Below are 21,289 nucleotides of genomic sequence, written 5' to 3'. Positions count from 1 at the left end.
ACAGCATTTTGACCTATTTTTAACCTTCACATATTTTTTTAATAATTTTTATTGTGCTTTAAGTGAAAGTTTACAAATCAAGTCAGTCTCTCACACAAAAACTTATATACACCTTGCTACATACTCCCAGTTGTTCTCCCCTGATGAGACAGCCCGCTCCCTCCCTCCACTCTCTCTTTTCATGACCATTTTGCCAACTTCTACCTTCGCATATTTTATTGAATAACATTCACATATAACTTTGTATCCTGCATTTGAATTTATCATTATACAAGGGATTTTCCTGTGTGTTATTCATAGTCTTCATAAAATTTTTAAAATGATTTTTAATCATGTGTTGCATTGATAATTAATGCCTAGTGAGAGGGAGATAGTGGTTTCTATCTTTTTAGTATTATAACAGTATTCTGAACATCTTTGTACTTTTTTCATATTCGGAATACTTGCTTAAGTACTTCCAGAGTCCCAGAGTTGGCTAAGAGTATGAATATTTTGAAATTTTACCATACATTTTGTCTAGGAGTTGTTTTCTGAAAGGTAATATAAAAGAGTGTGAATTTCTGATATAACTGTAATTGCTCAATATCTTAGTTATCTAGTGCTGCTCTAACAGAAATACCACGGTGGATGGCTTTAACCATCAAATTTATTTTCTCACAGTTTAGGAGGCTGGAAGTCTGAATTCAGACAACAGACTCTCGGGAAGGGCTTTCTCTCTGTGTGTGCTCTGGAAGAAGGTGCTTGTCTCTTTTGAGCCTTTGCTGCTGGGCAGTCTTCATGTGCCATAGTGCCTATCTTTCCCAATCTCTTCATCCTTGTTTAATCTCCTTTATATCTCAAAAGAGATGACTCAAGGTACACCCTACCTTATTAACATAACAAGAACAACCCATTCTGCAAATGGAATTTTAACCACAGGCATAACCAAAAACCAAATAAAACTGATTGCCATCAAGTTGACTCCGACTCATGGTGACCCTGTGGGACAGAGTAGAACTGCCCTGTAGGGCTTCCAAGGCTGTCGTCATTATGGAAGCAGACTGCCACACCTTTCTCCTGTGGAGTGGTTGGTGGGTCCAAACCACTGACCTTTTGGTTAGCAGCCATGTGCTTAGCCACCATGCCACCAGGGCTCCTTAACCACAGATACAGAGGTTAGAGCTTGCAGCACGGACTCTGGGGGGACATAATTATATCCATAATGTTTCTCTAGGGGAAGAATGGTAACTTGTTTTAGTTGGTGGATTTTCTGGCTACCATTAATGTGAAGTTTTTTCTGTGTGGTTTAATGTTTTATTTCATTTTGAGGGGGGAATTTTTTTGGTATGTTTTGACCTGTTGGAGACTCTTTTCCATATTTTTAAAGAATTTCAGCCATCAACTATTCAAATATTTAAAATAGCTTCATGGGGGTGGGGGCTAATTTGATATTTACTCATCTTTAAATAGATACTTAAATGCAAAGTGGTTCAAGGGATACTTTAAAGTCTTTTTTAAACAGACAACAACCAACAAAAATATCCTAGCTTTAATTTGTAGTCCTAATTATAAGGCTTTCAAGATTCTAATTTTATTATATGAACCATTGGGTCACCAATGGTAATAATGACTATGTTTATTGAGATCCTACTTAACTGTGCAGCTCTGTGCTAGGTGCTGGAGACTAAAGAAAAAAAGTTGCCTTTCTTCGCTGTCTCCAGTTTGGTGAAGGAGAAGACAGTCATATCCGTATGGGTTATATACTTCAGTGAATGCTGTGATGGAATTTTGAATAATATATTGAGAGTACACAAAGTAGTAGTTATGTAGTACCACCTGGAAGAATGAGGGAAGACCCCTAGAGCAGGTTAAGTCTTAACTGGCACTCTTAAAGAAGGTAGTGAAGGGAGAAGGCTTGGAATCATGAAAGTGCCTGTTTGGAGGCTGTGATGAGGTAAGTGTGGCTCCAGAGTGTATGTGGGGAAGCTAGAGTGGAGAGGTAGGGGTTGCAAAGTGTTGGAAAATGAGGCTGCAAATTGGTGAAGTACTCTGCCAAACTTAAAAAAAGAGGTGTTTTTTATTTAATATGCAGTAAAGAGCTCACAGAGCTCACACACTTAGGTTAGCAGGAGAATGACAAACCTATTTGGTTTTTGGACAGTAATTCTGATAGTAGGGTAGAGGCTGGTTTGGATGGCGTTCCAGCAGACTAGGCTCCAGGAGATTGTTGCAGCAGTCTAGCCAAAAGATACAGTCTGTGCCAATGGGGATGGAATGGAGAGACCTAGTTAAATTAATACTCCTGAAATAGAATGAAGAGTTTCAGAAACTGATGAGATGTATGGGTTAAGGAAAGGAGGATGTTTTTTGTTGTATTCCTTTATAACTTAGTTGTACATTGGTTTCTATTGATATGTAGAATTGGGGCAGTTGAAGGCCACTAAACTTTGTTCAGAAGCACTTTGTACTTTTTAACATTTCAGAGATGGTGAACTGTGAATTATGTGCATCAGATGCCATGAAGGGTAAATGCTCTTTGCCATTTTTTATTTTGTTCTGTTCTATTTCATTCAAAAAATTGGCCTCAATCGGTCAATTGATTTTGAGACCCACAACCCTTGTGGAGTAGTGGTTAAGTGCTGTGGCTGCTAACCAAAGGGTCAGCAGTTCAAATCCGCCAGGTGCTCCTTGGAAACTCTGCAGGGCAGTTCTACTCTGTCCTGTTGGGTCGCTATGAGTCGGAAGCGACTCGACGGCACTGGGTTTGGTTTTTTTTGAAATGGGTTATAGCCTTGGAGTCCAGGTGTCACAGTGGTTTAGAGCTACAGTGAGCTACAGCTGCTAACCAAAAGGTCAGCAGTTTGAATCTACCGGGAACTCCTTGGAAACTCTATGGGGCAGTTCTACTCAGTCCTGTAGGGTCTCTGTGAGTCGGAATTGACTTGATGGCAATGAGTTTAATGGGTTATAACCTGCATTTTGAAAAATTTGTATTTAGGATTTGTATTACATTTGTACCTTTTTTTGTAAAAGTATAAATATATTTTGTCAATGGTGTTATTTTCTTCTGGATTGAAGTTGTCATTAAAAAATTCAGTGAGATTAGTTGTTGTTCTGTGTGCAATTACAGATATATTAACATTATGTATGGCATGAGTACAGTATCCATTTTTGCTTCCAATTTAAAAAAGCTTCAGAAAGAAAAATACGATAGGTTGCTTGTCCATTCGATGGTAATCTTTTTCTATTTCCAGTGTGAGAAATATAAATAATTTTTTATAAGCATCCCCTTGGTGTTTAGTATTCTGTTAAAAGAATCGAAATTGGTGTTAAAAAATGTGACATAGTTCTTCCAAAGAGAAGTTCCAATGTACAGTGTCTGGGGATCTTTGCTGTTCTACAGCAATGCTTCTGTCTTTGCTCTAGAGAGAACTGATTTTCACAGTCATCTGTTTTAATATGTTAAAAGACCTGGTTAATACTTTATTGCCAGAGATCACTGAGCCTTATGTTAAGTGTTTTTTTTTTTTAAAGTACGTAGTACATATCTAGAAATCAAGTAGTTCCCATTTCAGTAGCATAGTCTTATAATTATTCTGTGAAAATTTTTTTGTTATTAATTCACATGGTAAATATATTTTATGTCTGCTTCCTGCTTTATGAGTCTAGATTGACTTGTCTAGAGACAAAACATGTCGTTCTTCTTAGACTGTGAATTCACTCAATCCAATTTGAATATTAGAATGTTATTTTATTCATGACATTTGGTAATCATCTTCAGTGTTCTAGGCACATAATTTATATTGGATCTTTTTAAAAAGAAGTGGTTGTATTTAAAGGTTAAGACAAATATGAGTTGAGGCTGGAGGATATAAATTTATACAGACAGTTCTATAATTTTATTATCTTTCTGTCATTTGGGAAACCTGGATAAATTGTCTTACCTTCTTTAAAAGGAAAAGTTTAGCAAAAATAGGGTCATAGTTAGCCTCATAAGCAAATTAAAATATCTTACTCATTTAAAAAGGTAAATTCTGCATGGGACATCTCTTTTCCCCATTGATGATCCAGTGCTTTGTTTGATATGATTGGACTTGATAACTACTTTATTCCTTCAGAGTTCTTTTGATCAGGATCCCTTCCTAGAAAAAGGAGGATCACACTGCTCTTTCGTCAAAGCATATGAGTAGCCTGCTTCACTGCTAGTCTTCCACAGCTTTAATAAGTTTTATAATTTTTTTCTTCCATTGGACTGAATTAATTGTGAAATTATTGTATTATTATTGTTAATATGTTGTTTTTGGTGTCGTGTGCCATTGAGGTCATTCAAACTCATAGCAACCCCATGTGACAGAGTAGAACTGCCCTGTAGGGTTTTCTAGGCTGTAATCTTTATGGGAGCAGATTATAGGTCTTTCTTCTGCCAAGCTGCTGGTAGATTCGAAGCACCAACTTTTTGGTTAGCAGCGAAGAGATTAACCATGCATCAACAGAGCTCCTTATTGTGAATATGCTATGTAATAATAATTACTGTATACCAACCAAAACAAAGAACCAGTCACTTCTAAGGTTTTTATTTTAAATTCTAAGAAAAAAAAAATTTTTTTTTTTTAGTATTTGTAGATCAGATTCATTTTGTGTATTTTGGAACTTTTTTTTTTACAGTGTGGTAGTACTTTGATTTACATATTAGGATGTATCCATCTCTTTCCATAGTAGGCCAAATAAGGTTGTGTTCCCACCCTGGGAAAAAATATCTCCAAGGACTTTAGTATTTATTTAGCATAGGTATAATTATTGGGTTTATTAATAGTTGGGGTTAAACATTTTCTAAAAATAAAGTTTTTTTTTTTCTGATTATCAATGTAAACTGCGATAATTAAAAGGAAAATAAAAGTGTAAAGGTAAAAAAAAAAATCTCCAGTAATCCTACATTCTAAAGGTAACTACTAGTAGTATTTTATTGTATTTCTTTTCGGTCATTGTGTGCATTTGTTTGTTTGTTTGAATCTTTACTATACAATAGATGCAGCACTAAGGAACAAACAGGATACATGGTCTCTTCCCACAATGGAGTGTTACTACAATTTCGAAGGAAGACAGAGGGCTAGAGACAGGCAAAAAAAGTTCAGAGACTTCCTAGGCAATATGAAAGCTGACATTATTTGTGAATTTCCTCTTTATCAAATTTTATATCCTCTTATTGAGATAAACAGTGTAAAACATTTTAAATGAAGACCCTCTTCATTAACATTATTTAAATGGCCACAATTCTGTTCCCTTCCCTCTTTTGGGCTTGTTTTTAATTGTTCCTTATTAAAAATAATGTCTTAATGATCAGTCTTTTGTCTAGAACTCCATTTACCCAAATGTTGGATTGTTTCTGTAGGAATGAGATTAATGGGATGAGTATGAACCATTTAAAGACTAATGTTATAAATTCCCAAAGGTTTTTTGGTAATGAACAAATTTACATTCCTAGTAGCAACAGGAACATGCAAGCCTCCACTGACAGATGGGTGGTGGCTGCATCTGAGGTGTGTTGACTGGGAATTGAACCTGGAAGGGGGGAGGTCTACCACTAAACCACCAGTGCCCCCTACCGACTCACAGACATTATATGTATGTGTTAACTGTTGCATATTTTCCTCTGTAGGCCCAGATTATTCTTCATCAGCATGGTTACCTGGTAATGAATCATTGTGGCAGGCCACGACTGTTCCATCTAACCATCGAAATAATCATACCAGAAGACATAGTATAGCTTCTGACAGTGGAGACACTGGCATTGGAACTTCTTGTTCTGACAGCGTGGAAGGTGAGCTGAAATTCTTAGCTTTTGTAAGTGAATCTTGGGAGAATGGTTGTGATATGACAGTAGTCAAGGGGTTTGTTCTATTGTTCCAAGCTAAGAAATTATAAAGTAATGTTCGAATACTTAATAATGTTCAGTGTTGCTACATATCAAATGAAATTGTCCCTCTGGTCAAATTATAGGTTTTTCCTTCATTCAGTTTTTAAAATTAAACTTATTTTGAGATAATTGTAAATTCATATGCACTTGTAAGAAATAATACAAAGCGATCCCATGTACCATTTACCAAGTTTCTCCCAATGGCAACGTTTTTCGATGCTATAGTACACTATCACAACTAGAATATTGACATTGATACAGTCGAGATATAGAACATTTCCATCACCATGAGGATCCCTCATTCTGCCCTTTTATAGCCACAACCACTTCTCTCTTGCCCCTCTCCCACACCCCGTCTTAAACCCTGGCAATCACTAACCTCTTCTCCTTTTCTATAATTTTGTCATTTTAAGAATATTATATAAATGGAATCATACAGTGTGTAACTTTTTGAAAGTTTTTTTTTTTTATACTCAGCATAATTCTCTGGAGATTCATCCAGGCTGTTGCGTGTGTCAATAGTTCATTCTTTTTTATTGCTGAGTAGTATTTTATGTTATGATTGGAGCAACATTGGTTTAACCATTCACCTGTTGAAAGACAGCTGAGTTGTATACAGTTTTTGGCTATTATGAATAAAAATAATGGGAATGTAAACATTCCTGTACAGGTTTTGATGTGAACATACATCTTCATTTCTCTGGAGTTGTTGCTGTTAGGTGGCATTGAATTGGTTCTGGCTCATAGTGACCCTGTGTACAATAGAACGAAACACTGCCTGGTCCTGTGCCAGTCTCATAATCCTCGTTATGCTTGCGCCCATTGCTGCAGCCACTGGTCAGTCCATCTCACTGAGGGTCTTGCTCTTTTTCACTGACTTTCTACTCTAGCAAGCATGATGTCATTCTCCAGGGACTGGTCCCTCCTGATAACACGTCCAAAGTATGTGAGACAAAGTCTCACCATTCTCGCCTCTAATGAGCATTCTGGCTGTACTTCTTCTGAGACAGGTTTGTTCGTTTTTCTAGTAGTCCATGGCATATTCAGTATTCTTTGCCAACGCCATAATTCTTCTCTGGGGTAGTTGCATGTTTAGTTTTTAAAGAAACTGCCACACTGTTTTCTAAACTAAACAAACCAAACCGTTTTCCATCAAGTCGATTCCAACTCATAGTGACCCTACAGGACAGAGTAGAACTGCCCCATAGGATTTCCAAGGAGCGGCTGGTGGATTTGAACTGCTGACCTTTTGGTTAGCAGCCATGCTCTTAACCACCGTGCCACCAGGGCTCCAATGTATACATTTAGTGTTATAAATTTCCCTCAGACGTTTTAGCTGTGTTCTACAAATTTGATATGCTATATGTTGTGGATTGAATTGTGTCCCCCAAAAGTCCTGACCTCCATGCCTGTGGTCATAATCACACTTGGGAATGGATTGCCTCTGTTATGCTGATGAGAAAGGATTAGTGTAGGGTGTACCTTGAGTCAATCTCTTTTGAGATATAAAAGAGGTTAAAACAAGTGAGGTGGGGAAGACGCATGCCAGGCCACATGAAGATAGCCCAGGAGCAGAAGCTCAAAGAGACAAGGACCTTTCTCCAGAGCTGACAGAGAAAGGCTTCCCCTAGAACTGGCACCCTGAATACGGACTTCCAGTCTCCTAAACTGTGAGAAAATAAATTTCTGTTTGCTAAAGCCACCCACTTGTGGTATTTCTGTTATAGCAGTACTAGATAACTAAGACTTTCTTTTCATTTTTATTCAGTTCTGTGCATTATTTTCATATTCCTAGAAATAGCTTCTTTGACCTATGGATTATTTAGAAATGTGTTGTTTAGTTTCCAGTTGTTTAAAGATTTTCCTGTTATCTTTATGTCAATTAATTTCTAGTTTGATTCCATTTTGGTCAGTTCTTTTAAATTTGTTGAGATTTGTTTTATGGCCCAGCATTTGCTCTATTTGGCATATGTTCCATGGGCATTCAAAAAGATTGTGTATCTGCTGTTGTTGGATGACTATTCAGTAAATGTCAATTAGATCCTGTTGGTTGATGGTGTTATTGAATTCTTCTAAATCCTTGGTGGTTTTCTGTCTAGATGTTCTATCACTTATTGAGAAAGGAATATTGAAGCCTTCAGGTATAATTGTGGATTTGTTTTTCCTTTCAGTTCTATCAGTTTTTGCTTCAAATATTTTGTAGTGCTGTTTTGTGCATACACACTTAGGATTGCTGTGTATTCTTGGAGGATTTACTCTTTTGTCGTTATAGATATCCTTGTCTGTCTCTAGTAGTTTTCTTAGCGCTGAAGTTGACTTTATCTGATATTAACAGTCACTACTGCTTTCCTTTGTTTAATGTTTATATGATATGTGTTTTCTATTCTTTTACTTTCAACATGCTTACATCGTTATATTTGAAGTGAGTTTCTTATAGAAGCATAAAGTTAGGTCGCGTTTTTTTTAATCTTTGTTTTTTTAATTGGTGCACTTAGACCATATATATTTAATGTTGTTATGGATATGTTAATATTTAAATCTTTGTGTTTTCTTTGTTATTTCTTGCCTTCCTGTGAGTTACTTGAACATTTTTTAGAATTCCATTTGGATTTATATATAGTGTTTCTGAGTATGTCAGTTTGTAAAGCGGTTTTAATGGTTGCTCTCTGAAATATATAAAATAGGCAACAATATAGAGACAAAGTTTCTTAGTGGTTACCGGGGCAAATGGGAGGGAGGGAGGAAGGAGGCCTTAATAATTAGGAGACACTAAGCTTCTGTTAAGGTGAGGGTGATGGTTGAACAACATGATAGACATAATTAATGTCACTGCACTGAACTGTACATGTGAGCGAAGATTGTTGAAATGTCAAATATTTTGTTACATATCTATTTACCAAAATTAAAAAAAAAGTTATTTTATATATATAACCTATCACAGCCTACTGCTGTCATCATTTTACTAGTTCAAGTGAAATACAGAAACCTTACCCTCTTTATAGCCTTTTATCCTCCCCCACTGATAATAAAATTGTTTCAGACATTTCTTCTGTGTACATGTAGAACTACATCAGATAGTGTTATAATTTAGGAAACTCAACAGGAGAACGAAAGCCTATTGTATTTACCTGTATTTTTGCTTCCTTGTTCTACTTCATGATGTTCCAAGGTTCCTTCTTTTATCTTTTCAGTTTAGAGAACTTCTTTGGCTATTCTTTTATAATAGTTCTACTGGTGATAAATTCTCTTTGTTTAATCTGAGAATGTCTTGATTTTTTACACATTCCTGAAGGATAATTTCACTGGTTATACTGTTCTGATTTGATAGTTATTTTCTTTCAGCTCTTGAAAAATATTGTCCACTTCCTTCTGTCCTTCGTGGTTTTTGATGAGAAAAACACTGCCATTTGAATTGTTTTTCTCCCTGTAGATAAGGTGCCATTTTTCTTTGGCTGCTTTCAAGATTTTTTTCTTTGTCATTAGTTTTCAGAGTTTAATTATCATGTTTCTTGGGGTGGACTTCTTTAGATTTATCCTGTTTGGGGTTTGTTAAGCTTCTTGAATCTGTAGGTTTATGTTTCTTGCTAAATTTGGGAAGTTTCCCGCCATTATCTTCTTTAAGTCCTTGAGTGATTTTTCAGCCTTGCCCTCTTTTCTCCTCTCCTTCTGACTCTGATGACATGATTGTTAGATCTTTTGTTATAGTCCCTCAGGTTTCTGATGCTCTGTTCATTTTTTTTTTCCCCTCATCCTTTTTTTCTGCCTGTTGTTCAGATTAGGTAATTTCTATTATTCTGTATTCCAGCTCACTGATATTTTTCTTCTGTCCACTTTGTTGTTGAGCCTATCCACTGAGCTTTTTATTTCTCCTGTTGTACTTTTTATTTATTTATATTATCTTTTTCTATGCTGAGATTTTCTGTTTTGTCATTTGTTTAAAGCATGTTCGTAACTGTTCAACCATTTTTATGACTTCTTTAACATTTTTGTCAGATAATTCTAACATCTCTTATCTCATCGGCATCTATTGATTGTCTTTTTCGTTCAGTTTGAGAACTTACTAGTTCTTGGTGTAAAAATAATTTTTGATTGAAACTTGAAATTTTTATATTGTTATAAGACTCTGAATTTTATTTAAACTTACTCTTTTTGCTGGCCTTGACACCACTCTGGCAGACGAAGGCGGTAAGGTGCCATCTCATTACTTTCAGATGGAGTTAAAAGTTCAGATTCTGTACTTGGCCACTCAGCCTGAGGTGGGAGTAAGAAGACCAGGCCTGTCATGTGGTTTCCATTGACTTCATGTTGTGGGTGGCCTGACTCTGACATCACCTCATTGAAAAGGGGAAGGGGCACCTCTTTGCTGCTAGACCCAGACCAGACCCATTGCCATTGAAGAGGGAATAAAAGCCCTGTCCCTTGCTTGGCCTTCCCTGGCACCCACCACTGGAGGTGTCTTGTTTCATCCTGGAGATGATGAACATCTCGGCTTCCCACTTGACTTTTGCTGGTGTGGGTAATGAATGGAGGTGGGGCTACAGTGTTTTCTGTGGTGTTTGGCTGGAGAAGAGCAGTTATTGTCTAAAAATTTTATCTTGTTAGGCTTCCCCTTTCCTGGTTCTTTGGCTAGACAGAGCAAGCTTTTGTTGGAGCTTTTCTTGGGCTGTGTTATTGGCGTTTTTGGGTTACTGCTTTCTTCAGCTCCAAGTCTGGGATGTATGAGGCAAACAAACAAACAAACCTGAGACAATTTACCACCATCTTGTATTGTACGTCCCAAGAAACAAAGAGCTGGTCTTCTCTCTTCTAACTTTCAGAATCTTATTATGCTGGTTTTTAATTTAATGTCCAGGGTATTTAGTTCTGTTTAGTGGGAGATATAGGAAAAAGTACATCATTTTTATCTTCCCTCATAGTTTTTTTTAATGACTGTTCATCTGGTTTGACTATTAGCTGTCATCACTTTGCTAGCAGTTGTCAGAAAATTGATTTTATTAGAGTTTTACATCTAATTCCAGCTGACTATCTAAAACAACTCAAGAAAAGGAAATATAGATAAAGTAGTAAAGGGATAGATAATAGGGATGTGTTTTCTATTAATTACAAGACAAATATTATTGACATGTTAAATGGAAAGGTCTGAAAATAAATATATAGTGGTTCTGTTTCTGTAAACTTTTTTTACCTTAAATTTATGTATAATATTATCATTCATATTTGGACCCTTGGAATAAAGTTGACAAGGTATTAAAAGCTATATGATGGAGTTTTCTACTTGATTATGTGAAATAGCATTTTAGTATTCTGTGAATACATCTATTGCAGTTGATTTTAAAGACCTCTAAAAAAAGGTTGATAACGCTGAAAAAGAAGTTGATTTCAGAAAGGAAATAAAACCAAAGCAAGTAAATTTAATTTTCTCTAAAGATGAGAATTTGTTACTTTTTAAAATTGTTTTTAAAAAGCATTCTCTATGTGTGAGGCTGACGATGTCTCTGAAATATTGAAGAAAACATCCCTTTATAGGCATTTTTCTTTTTCAAGCTTGCAGGTACACTAGTAGAACATCTTTTTAAGTTATAACTGGAATGCTCTTTGACAGGTAGGATTCTTTTTTTTTTTTGGTAACTGTAAGTCATGGTGTTAGAATTAGATGGGATTTTAGAGGTAATATAATCAAACTGGCAATTATATAAATGAACAGTCTAGGCTAGGATAAGAGGAAATGACTACTGTTGTGAATATGATGAATAAGACCTTTAAGCTGCTTTTAGAGTCTAGATGTATGTAATCTGTGTGACCTTAAGTAATTTCTCGTTTCTTTAGCCTGCTTTTTCATATGTAAATTGGAGATAATAACTCTTATTTTATGTATTATTAGGGTTTAATAACGTGAGTTTTATATTGCTTAGCACAATTCTCTGCACTGTTATCATTGTTTGAGAAAATGTTTCTTGTTCTCCCTCCTTGCTGCCTCATTTTTCTCGTGTTTCCTCGTATTTGCCCATCCTAGGGAGGTTCTCCAGCTGAGTTATCTAAAACAGTGACATTTCAACCACCGCCCTCACAATTTTGTACCCCCTAGAGTCACTATGACTTGACAGCAACGGGTTTGGTTTTGTTTTGTTTGCTTTATTTTGTCCTGTTTATTGTTTTATCGTAGAGCAGGGACTGGTATGTAGTAGGTGCTTAATTTTGTTGAATGGACTCTCAGTTAAGGTTCCTAATTTTAGCCACATATTTCATTCCTGCTTTTGTACCTGGTATTTCTGAGTTTAAAGCCTCTTTGATGTTCCCCCAGACAAATGAACTCTCTGTTGCTACAGTCCCAAGGTTGGTGTTTTATACTATGAGTCTTCTGTCCTGCTTCATTAGTTAACACTCTTCATTTGTTTTCAATCTTCTGGAAATTTGTTTTAGTATCTTTTGTGATAGTCATCCTGTATTGTTCATTGCTATAGATTTTTACCTTATTTATAACTTTTCTGTCATTTCAATAATATTGGGAGGGAGAGAATATAACTGCATTTAGCCAGCAATCTTGAACCAGAAGTTCTGTCATACGCTTATAAATAAAAACAAAGAATTTAATGATAGTAAAATTTTCCTTAATGTCAACTATTACTATTTCTTTTTTCCTGATTTTAAAAAGGTAGTAAATGTACATTTAAAACAACATGAAGATGAACTTACTTTAAAAAGCACATTTGTATTTCAAATATTAAATTTCTGGTCTTTGAAAACTCTGAATCTGTGTAAAATTATGTAGAGCAAAAAGTGAAATTTTCCTTTAGTTCCTTTCCCTCCCCAATCCTTGTTTTGTTTTCAAAGGTTACAAGTGTTAACTAGTATCACATATCTTTTCAGACCTTTTGCTATGCATTTATTTGTATACATGCAAGTTTTAAAATAAAACTTGATCATCCCATACATATTTTATAATTTTTTTCTTTTAGGTAATATATTTCTTTAATATATTTAATATATTTCATTTTACTTGGATCCACAATCAACAGCTGTGGAAGCAGTAGTCAAGAAATCAAAAGACGCATTGCATTGGGTAAATCTGCTGCAAAGGACCTCTTTAAAGTGTTGAAGAGCAAAGATGTCACCTTGAAGACTAAGGTGTGCCTGACCCAACCCATGGTATTCTCAATCACATCATATGCATGTGAAAGTTGGACAGTGAATAAGGAAGACCGAAGAAGAGTTGACACCTTTGAATTGTGGTGTTGGCGAAGAATATTGTCTATACCATGGACTGCCAAAAGAACGAACAAATCTGTCTTGGAAGAAGTGCGGCCAGAATACTCCTTAGAGGCAAGGATGGCGAGACTGCGTCTTCCATACTTTGGACATGTTGTCAGGAGGGATCAGTCCCTGGAGAAGGACATCATGCTTGGCAGAGTACAGGGTCAGTAGAAAAGGGGAAGACCCCGAACGAGGTAGATTGACACAGTGGCTGCAACAATGAGCTCAAGCATAACAACGATCGTAAGGATGGCTCAGGACTGGGCAGTGTTTCGTTCTGTTGTGCATAGGGTCTCCATGAGTCGGAACTGACTCGACAGCACATAACAACAACAGCAACAATTTCTTTAAAAATATTTTTACTGTGAAATGTTTCATAAAGAATATATGAGAAGTAATGTTTAATTTAAAGAATAATAAAATGATCACTCATATGCTTACCCACCCTGGTTAAGAAATAGAAGAATATCAACTTTTAAAAAACCCTTGTGTTCTCTTCTGTTTTTGCCTCCCTCTGACCCCTGCAGAGACAACCATTATTGTATTAATCATTTCTTAGCCATTAAAAAAAAAAGTTTGATTTTTGAAAATTGGGTAGCAAATACAGATCTAGGAGTTTAAAGAGAGAAGATGAAAACTTCCAGGAAAGATAAACTGAGGGGAGCTCCGAGATCTTGTTTAGTTTCAGCTTGCCTCAGAATTTATAAGAGGCCCATTTTGGAAATTCAGAAATCAATTTTCCTAGGAAACCTAAGGCTCACAATATCAGGGCATTTAGCAGAGATATGTCATCAGTATTAGACATTCTGCATTTCCTATCTCTGGCTCTTTAGCATAAAATAAGTGCCTTCGATGATGCAGGCAGTAGGGGAGAGACAAGAGAGCAGGAATTTGGTATGATCAAAGCAAGCCAAGTACAGATATGAATCTGGGCCATATTCACCTGGGAATTCTGACCTAAAGTTTAAGAGATAATACAAATGCGGTGGCTGTCTTGGTGAAGATGGTAATCAAAATGTCTCTTTCTGGAATTTCTTTGCTCTAATTTAGCAACCGTGAAACAGATGGGTGTCCTCTGTGTCTGGTGTGCATAGAACTATCGTCCTGGGATTGTCCTTCACCATCCTCTAGTACTTCTAACCTATGTGAATCTTCTAATTTCGATATCTCATGGCTCCCTCTTTGTTGGTTTACGCGCTCATTTTGGTAGAGCACAATCCTCCCAATCCTCCCAGTAACTTAGAGAAATTTTGTGTGGGAGATACATTTATATGTATATATATAAATACACACATGTATGTATGTATATGTTTATGTGTATATATGTATAAAAGCAAGGTCTAAAATGTATAATATTATAATATATGAGTATATATTTATATAATATAATATTGTGGAGCCCTGGTGGCGTAGTGATTAAGAGCGCAGCTGCTAACCTAAAGGTCAGCAGGGCAAATCCACCAGCTGCTCCTTGGAAGCCCTATGGGCCAGTTCTACTCTGTCTTGTAGGGTCGCTATGAGTCAGAACTGACTCAACGGTACCCAACAACAACAGCAATATAATATTATATGTTTTAGACCTTTCATGAATGAATATGTTGCCATTCTACCCCCATGCTTGCTAGTTTAACTGGGTATAGAGTTCTTTGTTGGGAATTATTTTCCTTCAAAAATTGTGAGGCATTGACCCTTTGATTTTTTTGCTTTTAAGGTTACAGTTTAGAAGTCTTAAGCCATCCTGCTTCCTGATCGCATGCATGTGACTTCTTTTTCCCCCTCCGAGCGCTTTTAGGATCCATTGTTTCTAAAATTACATGTTGATATGTCTTGGTGTGGGTCTTTTTTCCATCCATTTCTCTGGGTACTCTGTGGGACCTTTCAGCATAGCAACTCACTTCCTCCAGCTCTGGGGGTTTTTCTTAAAAATTTTTTGTTAGCGATTTCTTCTTCTTCTTCTTTTTTTTTTCTGTTCTCTCTAAAATAGTACTTGGTTGTCAGATCTTCTGGGCAGTCTTCACCTTTTCCTTTTTTACTCTTCTATTTTCAGTTTCTTTGTATTTTTGCTCTAGTTTCTGGGATACTTAATTTTATTTAGGTTCTCATTTTTACTATCATGCTTTTAATTTCCAAGACTTTTTGTTCTCTGAATATTCTTTTTTTAAGCATTCTGTTCTTGTTTTGTGGGTGCAATATATCCTTTCCCTTCTGAGGATACCAGTAGATTGTTTTGACGTTTCCTCGAAGCTGCCCTTTTTCTGTTTCCTTTGGTCTTTGCCTTCCATATTACGTACTTTTCCTCAGTTGTCTGGTAATTCTTGACTGATTGGAAATGTTGAGGAGATAATGTGGCTTATTGATTTTGCACCTAGCTTTGGGATAAAAGAAAAAAAAATTTTTTTTTTTTTTGGGATAGGGTTTAGACCAAAGTACGTGGAATGATTTTTTATTTGAATTCTGTGGTGTATTACTTTAAGTGGAAACCCTGGTGACATAGTGGTTAAGTGCTATGGCTGCTAACCAAAAGGTCGGCAGTTCGAATCCGCCAGGCACTCCTTGGAAACTCTATGGGGTCCTCTCTGTCCTATAGGGCCGCTATGAGTCGGAATTGACTCAACGGCCATGGGTTTGGTGTTTTGGTTTTGGTATTACTTTAAGTAAGCAGTACGTTTGTGAAGCAAGTCATCAAATTTTAAACAAACTGGATAGTATGGTCTAGTCAGACCCTCTCCCTACTCCTGTTTATTACTGTTTATATATTATAACTGTTACTTTAAATGATGTGCTTTGACCACTGCAAAATCCTCAAAGTATCCCGTCAATCATCTGAAAAATAATAACTTGCATTCTTTCTTTAAATGTTGTGCTTTATTTTCTTAAAAATCTATAATCCATATGTGGATATAGGGTTAACTGAATGTAAAATAGAAATGTTCTGTGAATTATAAATATCCAATTTTACAAATGACTACAGGTATCCCCCTACTTACAAAGCATTTGAGTTACAACGAACCACACTTAGGACTGTTCTTTTTTGGGGGGGGCGGTACATCTTATCGTTAGTAATATATATGTATTAAAATATATCTGTAAGTTTATATATATAATGTCCCCAACTCCTGAAGACAAAGATTGGATTTGTAAAGATACTGATGATAAAAGGCAATAATAATGAAAACTAAAAAACAAAGAAGTATTCAACTTGGGTCAGAACTGACTTAAGACAGAGTTGTCAGAACCGAACCCCATCTTAAGTTGAGGGCTACCTGTAGTACATAAATGGAGTTGCCTCTCCTTTCCTTACTGTCTCAACTGCTAGAATTCTATTGCTAGTATTAAAAACACCTCAGCGTACATACCTGGAGCCTTTGGAGGTTCATTCATTTATTCACTTAATAAATATTTATTGACTTCATAACCGTGTACCAAAACAGCAGAATTGCAAGGAGCTCAAAATGAAGGAGAGGATTATATCAGAAGCTTAGCAGGGAAGAGACTCTAGTATCAAAAAATATTTAGAATTACCATAGAGTGATTTGTTTTAGCCATGATATTTTAAGATTTCAAATAATGTTAAATGAGGGTGTCAGATTTTTATATTTAACAAAAACTTGAGATACTAATTTAACATTAGCAGCACCACTTTTTAGCTGTGGTAATTTGTTCCTGCGTGTCAAATTCCAAGTTGGTAGGAAATAGATCTGTGACATGAGGAGAGATGAGTCTGCAAGACTACCAGATTGTAACACAAACTGCACCAGCAGATCACTGGGTTCATCCTAAGTTTTCTTCTCTGGAGACCTGGAGGCCATGTAAATAGCTGCACAGAAATTAGTTGGAGAGAGACTTGGTTTTGAAGTATTAGAGCACATGTTGTGTAGGGCATAACCTAGACGTGGTGCCAGAGTTCAAAGATTAAAGGAGTAGCAAAAGTAAGCCAGTATGTGGGACCCTGAGGCAAAAAAGAACTTAAGTTTTGCTTAGGCCTGGCCCTATACCCTTCCACAGGACAGTCTTTCTCTCCCTTATCACATGGCTCCTGATGGGCAGGCTCACTTGCAGTTCTTTTATCTTTCATTTTTTTAATCTTAGTTCTTAAAAAGTAGCTTTTAGTCGTTCTGTTTTGGGTTAATTTTCAACCATATATATATATGTATGTATACACACACACAGAAAACCCGAACCAAACCCATTGTCATCGAGTTGATTCTGACTCATAGTGACCCTATAGGACAGAGTAGAATTGCCCCATAGGGTTTCCGAGGAGCGCTTGGTAGATTTGAGTTGCCGACCTTTTTGGTTAGCAACTGTAGCTCTTAACCACTATGCCACCAGGGTTTCCATATATGTATATAAAACTAAAAAATGGTACAGATACAGTTAATTTTTTCCTTTGATAATTCCCAACAGCTAGTTTATATTGGAGATCATTTTCTTATCTAATTAACCTCATTTATTTAAAATAGGAGGGACTGATAAAAATGGACCTCAATTAAATCATATCCACATTATCTGTTTTAATAAGAAATAATAGGGCTGTTGAATAATATAAATTTTGAGGTCATCCTATGAAGATATATCAGAATGGAAGAAACTTAACATTTGGTGCATTATTTTTATCTTGTAAATGAAGAAACTAAGACCTTGTAAGGTAGTATTTGCTCAAGGTCATGCTGCTATCATTTGTTTATTGATTCAGCCAATAGTTATTGTGTGCCCACTTTGTGTTAGGGACTGTGCTAGGGGTTCAGAATTAAACAGATTTTTCATTGTACGTATAAAGTCTAGTGGAGAGGATAGACAGGAAATAATATGATGAACATTATGAAAGGGATAGTACACAGAGCCATAGGGATAGACTGCAGAGGGACAAACTTTAGACCAGTGGATTGGGGGAAGGATCCCTGGTAGAAGGATATTTAAGCTGAGGCCCAAAAAGGTGAGCAAGCGCTAGCACGGCCAAAGGGATTAGGGAGCAGTGTAGTCTAGGCAGAGAGAACAGCATGGCCAAAGGCTAGGAGGTGAAAGAACATACTGGCTGAAGTGCTGAGGATGGATTAGAAGAGAGCAAAACTAGATGCCAGGAGATCACTTTCTCTTCATAAAAAGAGACTGGGGAAGGAGAAAAGTAGATGATCCTAAAGATATTTAAGAGATGAAAACAATATATTCTTTTTTTAAAAAACAGCTTTTAAAAAAAGTCCTCACAACTGGCCCAATAAGCAACATCATGATAAACAGAGAGGAGATTGAGGTTGTCAAAGATTTTATTTTACTTGGATGTACAATGATGGAACCATGGAACCATACAACCATGGAAGCAGCAGTCAAGAAATCAAAAGACTCGTTGCATTGGGCAGATTGGCTGCAAAAGTGTTGAAAAGAAGGATGTCATCTTGAGGATTAAGGTGCACCTGACCCAAGCCATGGTGTTTTCAGTCGCCTCATATGCATGTGAAACCTGGACAAAGAATAAGGAAGACTGAAAAAGAATTGATGCCTTTGAATTGTGGTGTTGGAGAAGAATGTTGAATATACCATGGCCTGCCAAAAGAACAATCTGTCCTGGAAGAAGGACAACCAGAATGCTCCTTGGAAGCAAGGATGGAGAGACTGCATCTCACATACTTTGGACATGTTATCAGGAGGGATCAGTCCCTGGAGAAGGACATCATTCCTGGTAAAGTAGAGGATCAGCAGAAAAGAGGAAGACCCTCAATGAGATGGGACAGTGGCTACAACAGTGGGTCCAAGCATAGCAACAATTGTGACGATGGTACAGGACCAGGCAGTGTTCCATTCTCTTGTACCCAGGGTTGCTATGAGTCAGAACTGACTCAGTGGCACCTAACAACAACAAATGTGCCCAGAGCCAAGTGGTAGGGCTGGGCTTCTCCAAGTGTGTCTAACTTCAAAGCCCTGCTCTTAACCATCCACTTTGTTAGATACCTGTTCTTGGAAACAAGAACCCAGAGTAAAAGAAGCCTTGAGAGAGACAGTGTAGATAGTACAAGTTAACACTGGACTGAGAAACAGGAGACTAGGATTCAATTTTGAGCTCTGTATTTGGGTCAAGTAATTTAACCTTTATGGACTTTAGTTCTTCATTTGCATGTGGGAGTAGGTCAAAGGTTATGCCCAGAACACAGTTTACTTGTGAAATCAAACAATTTTAAGGCAGATACTCAAAACAATTATTTGAATTCTCTTGCAAAGCAAATATCCCTCTTCCTTTGCCCCCCACCTCTACTTAATTTTCTTGTTAATCTACATTTTTGCTTATAATGAAATTTTGAATTTTAATTTCTTAAACATGATATACAATGTCATTATAGCTCTAGCAGGTTTACAAAAATGAGGATTGTTTGTTGGAGGTATATATGTATATATTTTATTATACTTCAGATGAAGATTTACAGAAAAAACTCGTTTCTCATTAAACAATTTATACACATATTGTTTTGTGCCGTTGGTTGCCAACCCCATGACATGTCAACACTCTCTCCTTCTCAACTTTAAGTTTCCCATTACCAGCTTTTCTCCACTCCCCGCCCCCCCCCCCCCCCACTTTTCATCCTTGCCCCTGGGCTGGTGTGCCCATTTAATCTTGTTTTGTTTTATGGGCCTGTCTAATTTTTGGCTGAAGGGTAAACCTCAGGAGTGACTTCAGTACTGAGCTGTAAATGTGTCCGAGGGCCATACTCTCGGGGTTTCTCCAGTCTCTGGCAGACCAGTAAGTCTGGTCTTTTGTTGTCGTTCTACATTTATTTTTCTCCAGCTCTGTCTGGGGCCCTCTATTATGATCCCTGTCAGAGCAGTAGGTAGTGGTAGCCGGGCACCATCCGGTTGTGCTAGACCCAGTCTGGCAGAAGCTGTGGTACTTGTGGTCCATTAGTCCTATGGACTAATTTGTCCCTTGGATCTTTGGTTTTCTTCATTCTCCCTTGCTCCAGGTGGGGTGAGACCAGTGGAGTATCTTAGATAGCTGCTCACAGACTTTTAAGACCTTAGACATTATTCACCAAAGTACAATGTAGAACATTTTCTTTATAAACTATGTCAGTTGAGCTAGATGTTGTTGGAGGTATATTTTTGTATGTTTATGAACCTCCTTTTCACCTTCATTGTTTACATTTTATTACGTATTTTTGCTTTCTATCATTTCACTTCTTGCCCTGCTAAAGAACCTGAGTTGAGTTAAATTGAGTTGATTTTAGAGATGAGCAAACACGTGGACCTTAGACCTGGAAAGACTCTTCAGTCAAGAAGGTGTGGGTTTAGGGAAGAGATTAATGACTTCACATCTCCCCAAACACATACATGAATCGAGGACCAGATAATAGTTTTGCCTATTCTGCCATCAAGTAATAGTTTCGTTTCTAAGACACTTTGCATTTTCAAATATCACACCCCATAATTTTAGAGATCAAGTAATATCCAATTTGATTTGTAAACATATTTGTAGGAGAAAAGTAAGATATGCCTCATTGTAAGTAAACTGCCTGATGAGACTTAATCTTGTATTGAAATTGGTGGGAGATATCCAGAAAATGGTATAACCTGTTGCCATCAAGTTGGTTCCAACTCATAGAAAATGACATAGTTGATTAAATTTTTATATAAATAAAAAAAGGATTTTTTTGCCTATTGACCAGCTTTTAAAATGATTTTTGCCTTTTTTGTTGACTTCTTCAGGCAGTTGTCCTTTAATTAAACTTGTGATAGTCTGGCTGGAGATCAGAAATGCTTTTTTTTTTTTTTTTTTTACCAGCTTTTTCATCTTGCTTTATACAAGCATATAAAAAGTTTTAGTTTGTTGTGAATGGTTGCTAAGAGACAGTGTACAAAAAAGGCTTGAGAGCTCTCTAATTTGGGAAAGGTAGAATTCTTTTAAACAAGTAATTTTTTAAAAAAGTAATTATTTTGTACAGAAGTAATATTAGAACTTTTTGTCCATTTTCTGTCTTAATTGGATTTGAAGTGGCTTCACAAATACAAATTAAAAAACATAGTTGAGAAAGCAGGTGACTGGGGATAATGAATAGAGAGTAACAAAATAAGAATTAAGTTTTGCACAGAATTGTGTACTATTGCTATCATGGACAGGAGGTCTGGTGGTACAATGGTTATGTACTCAGCTGGTAACCA

General features: G+C 36.6%; 1 protein-coding gene across 1 annotated transcript in view; it reads left to right on the top strand.

Annotated features, from left to right (window-relative positions):
- CEP85L (centrosomal protein 85 like) overlaps positions 1 to 21,289 on the top strand; it is a 139,006-nt gene that overhangs the window by 20,506 nt on the left and 97,211 nt on the right. The window contains exon 2 of the mRNA XM_049899818.1: positions 5,636 to 5,797. Coding sequence (XP_049755775.1) covers positions 5,636 to 5,797 — 162 coding nt within the window. The remainder of the gene's footprint in view (positions 1 to 5,635; positions 5,798 to 21,289) is intronic.

Source organism: Elephas maximus, chromosome 1 (genome assembly GCF_024166365.1).
Source record: "Elephas maximus indicus isolate mEleMax1 chromosome 1, mEleMax1 primary haplotype, whole genome shotgun sequence".
Classification (NCBI taxonomy): Eukaryota; Metazoa; Chordata; class Mammalia; order Proboscidea; family Elephantidae; genus Elephas; species Elephas maximus.
Note: the sequence above shows the minus strand (reverse complement) of the source record. Positions and strands in the feature narration are given on the sequence as shown.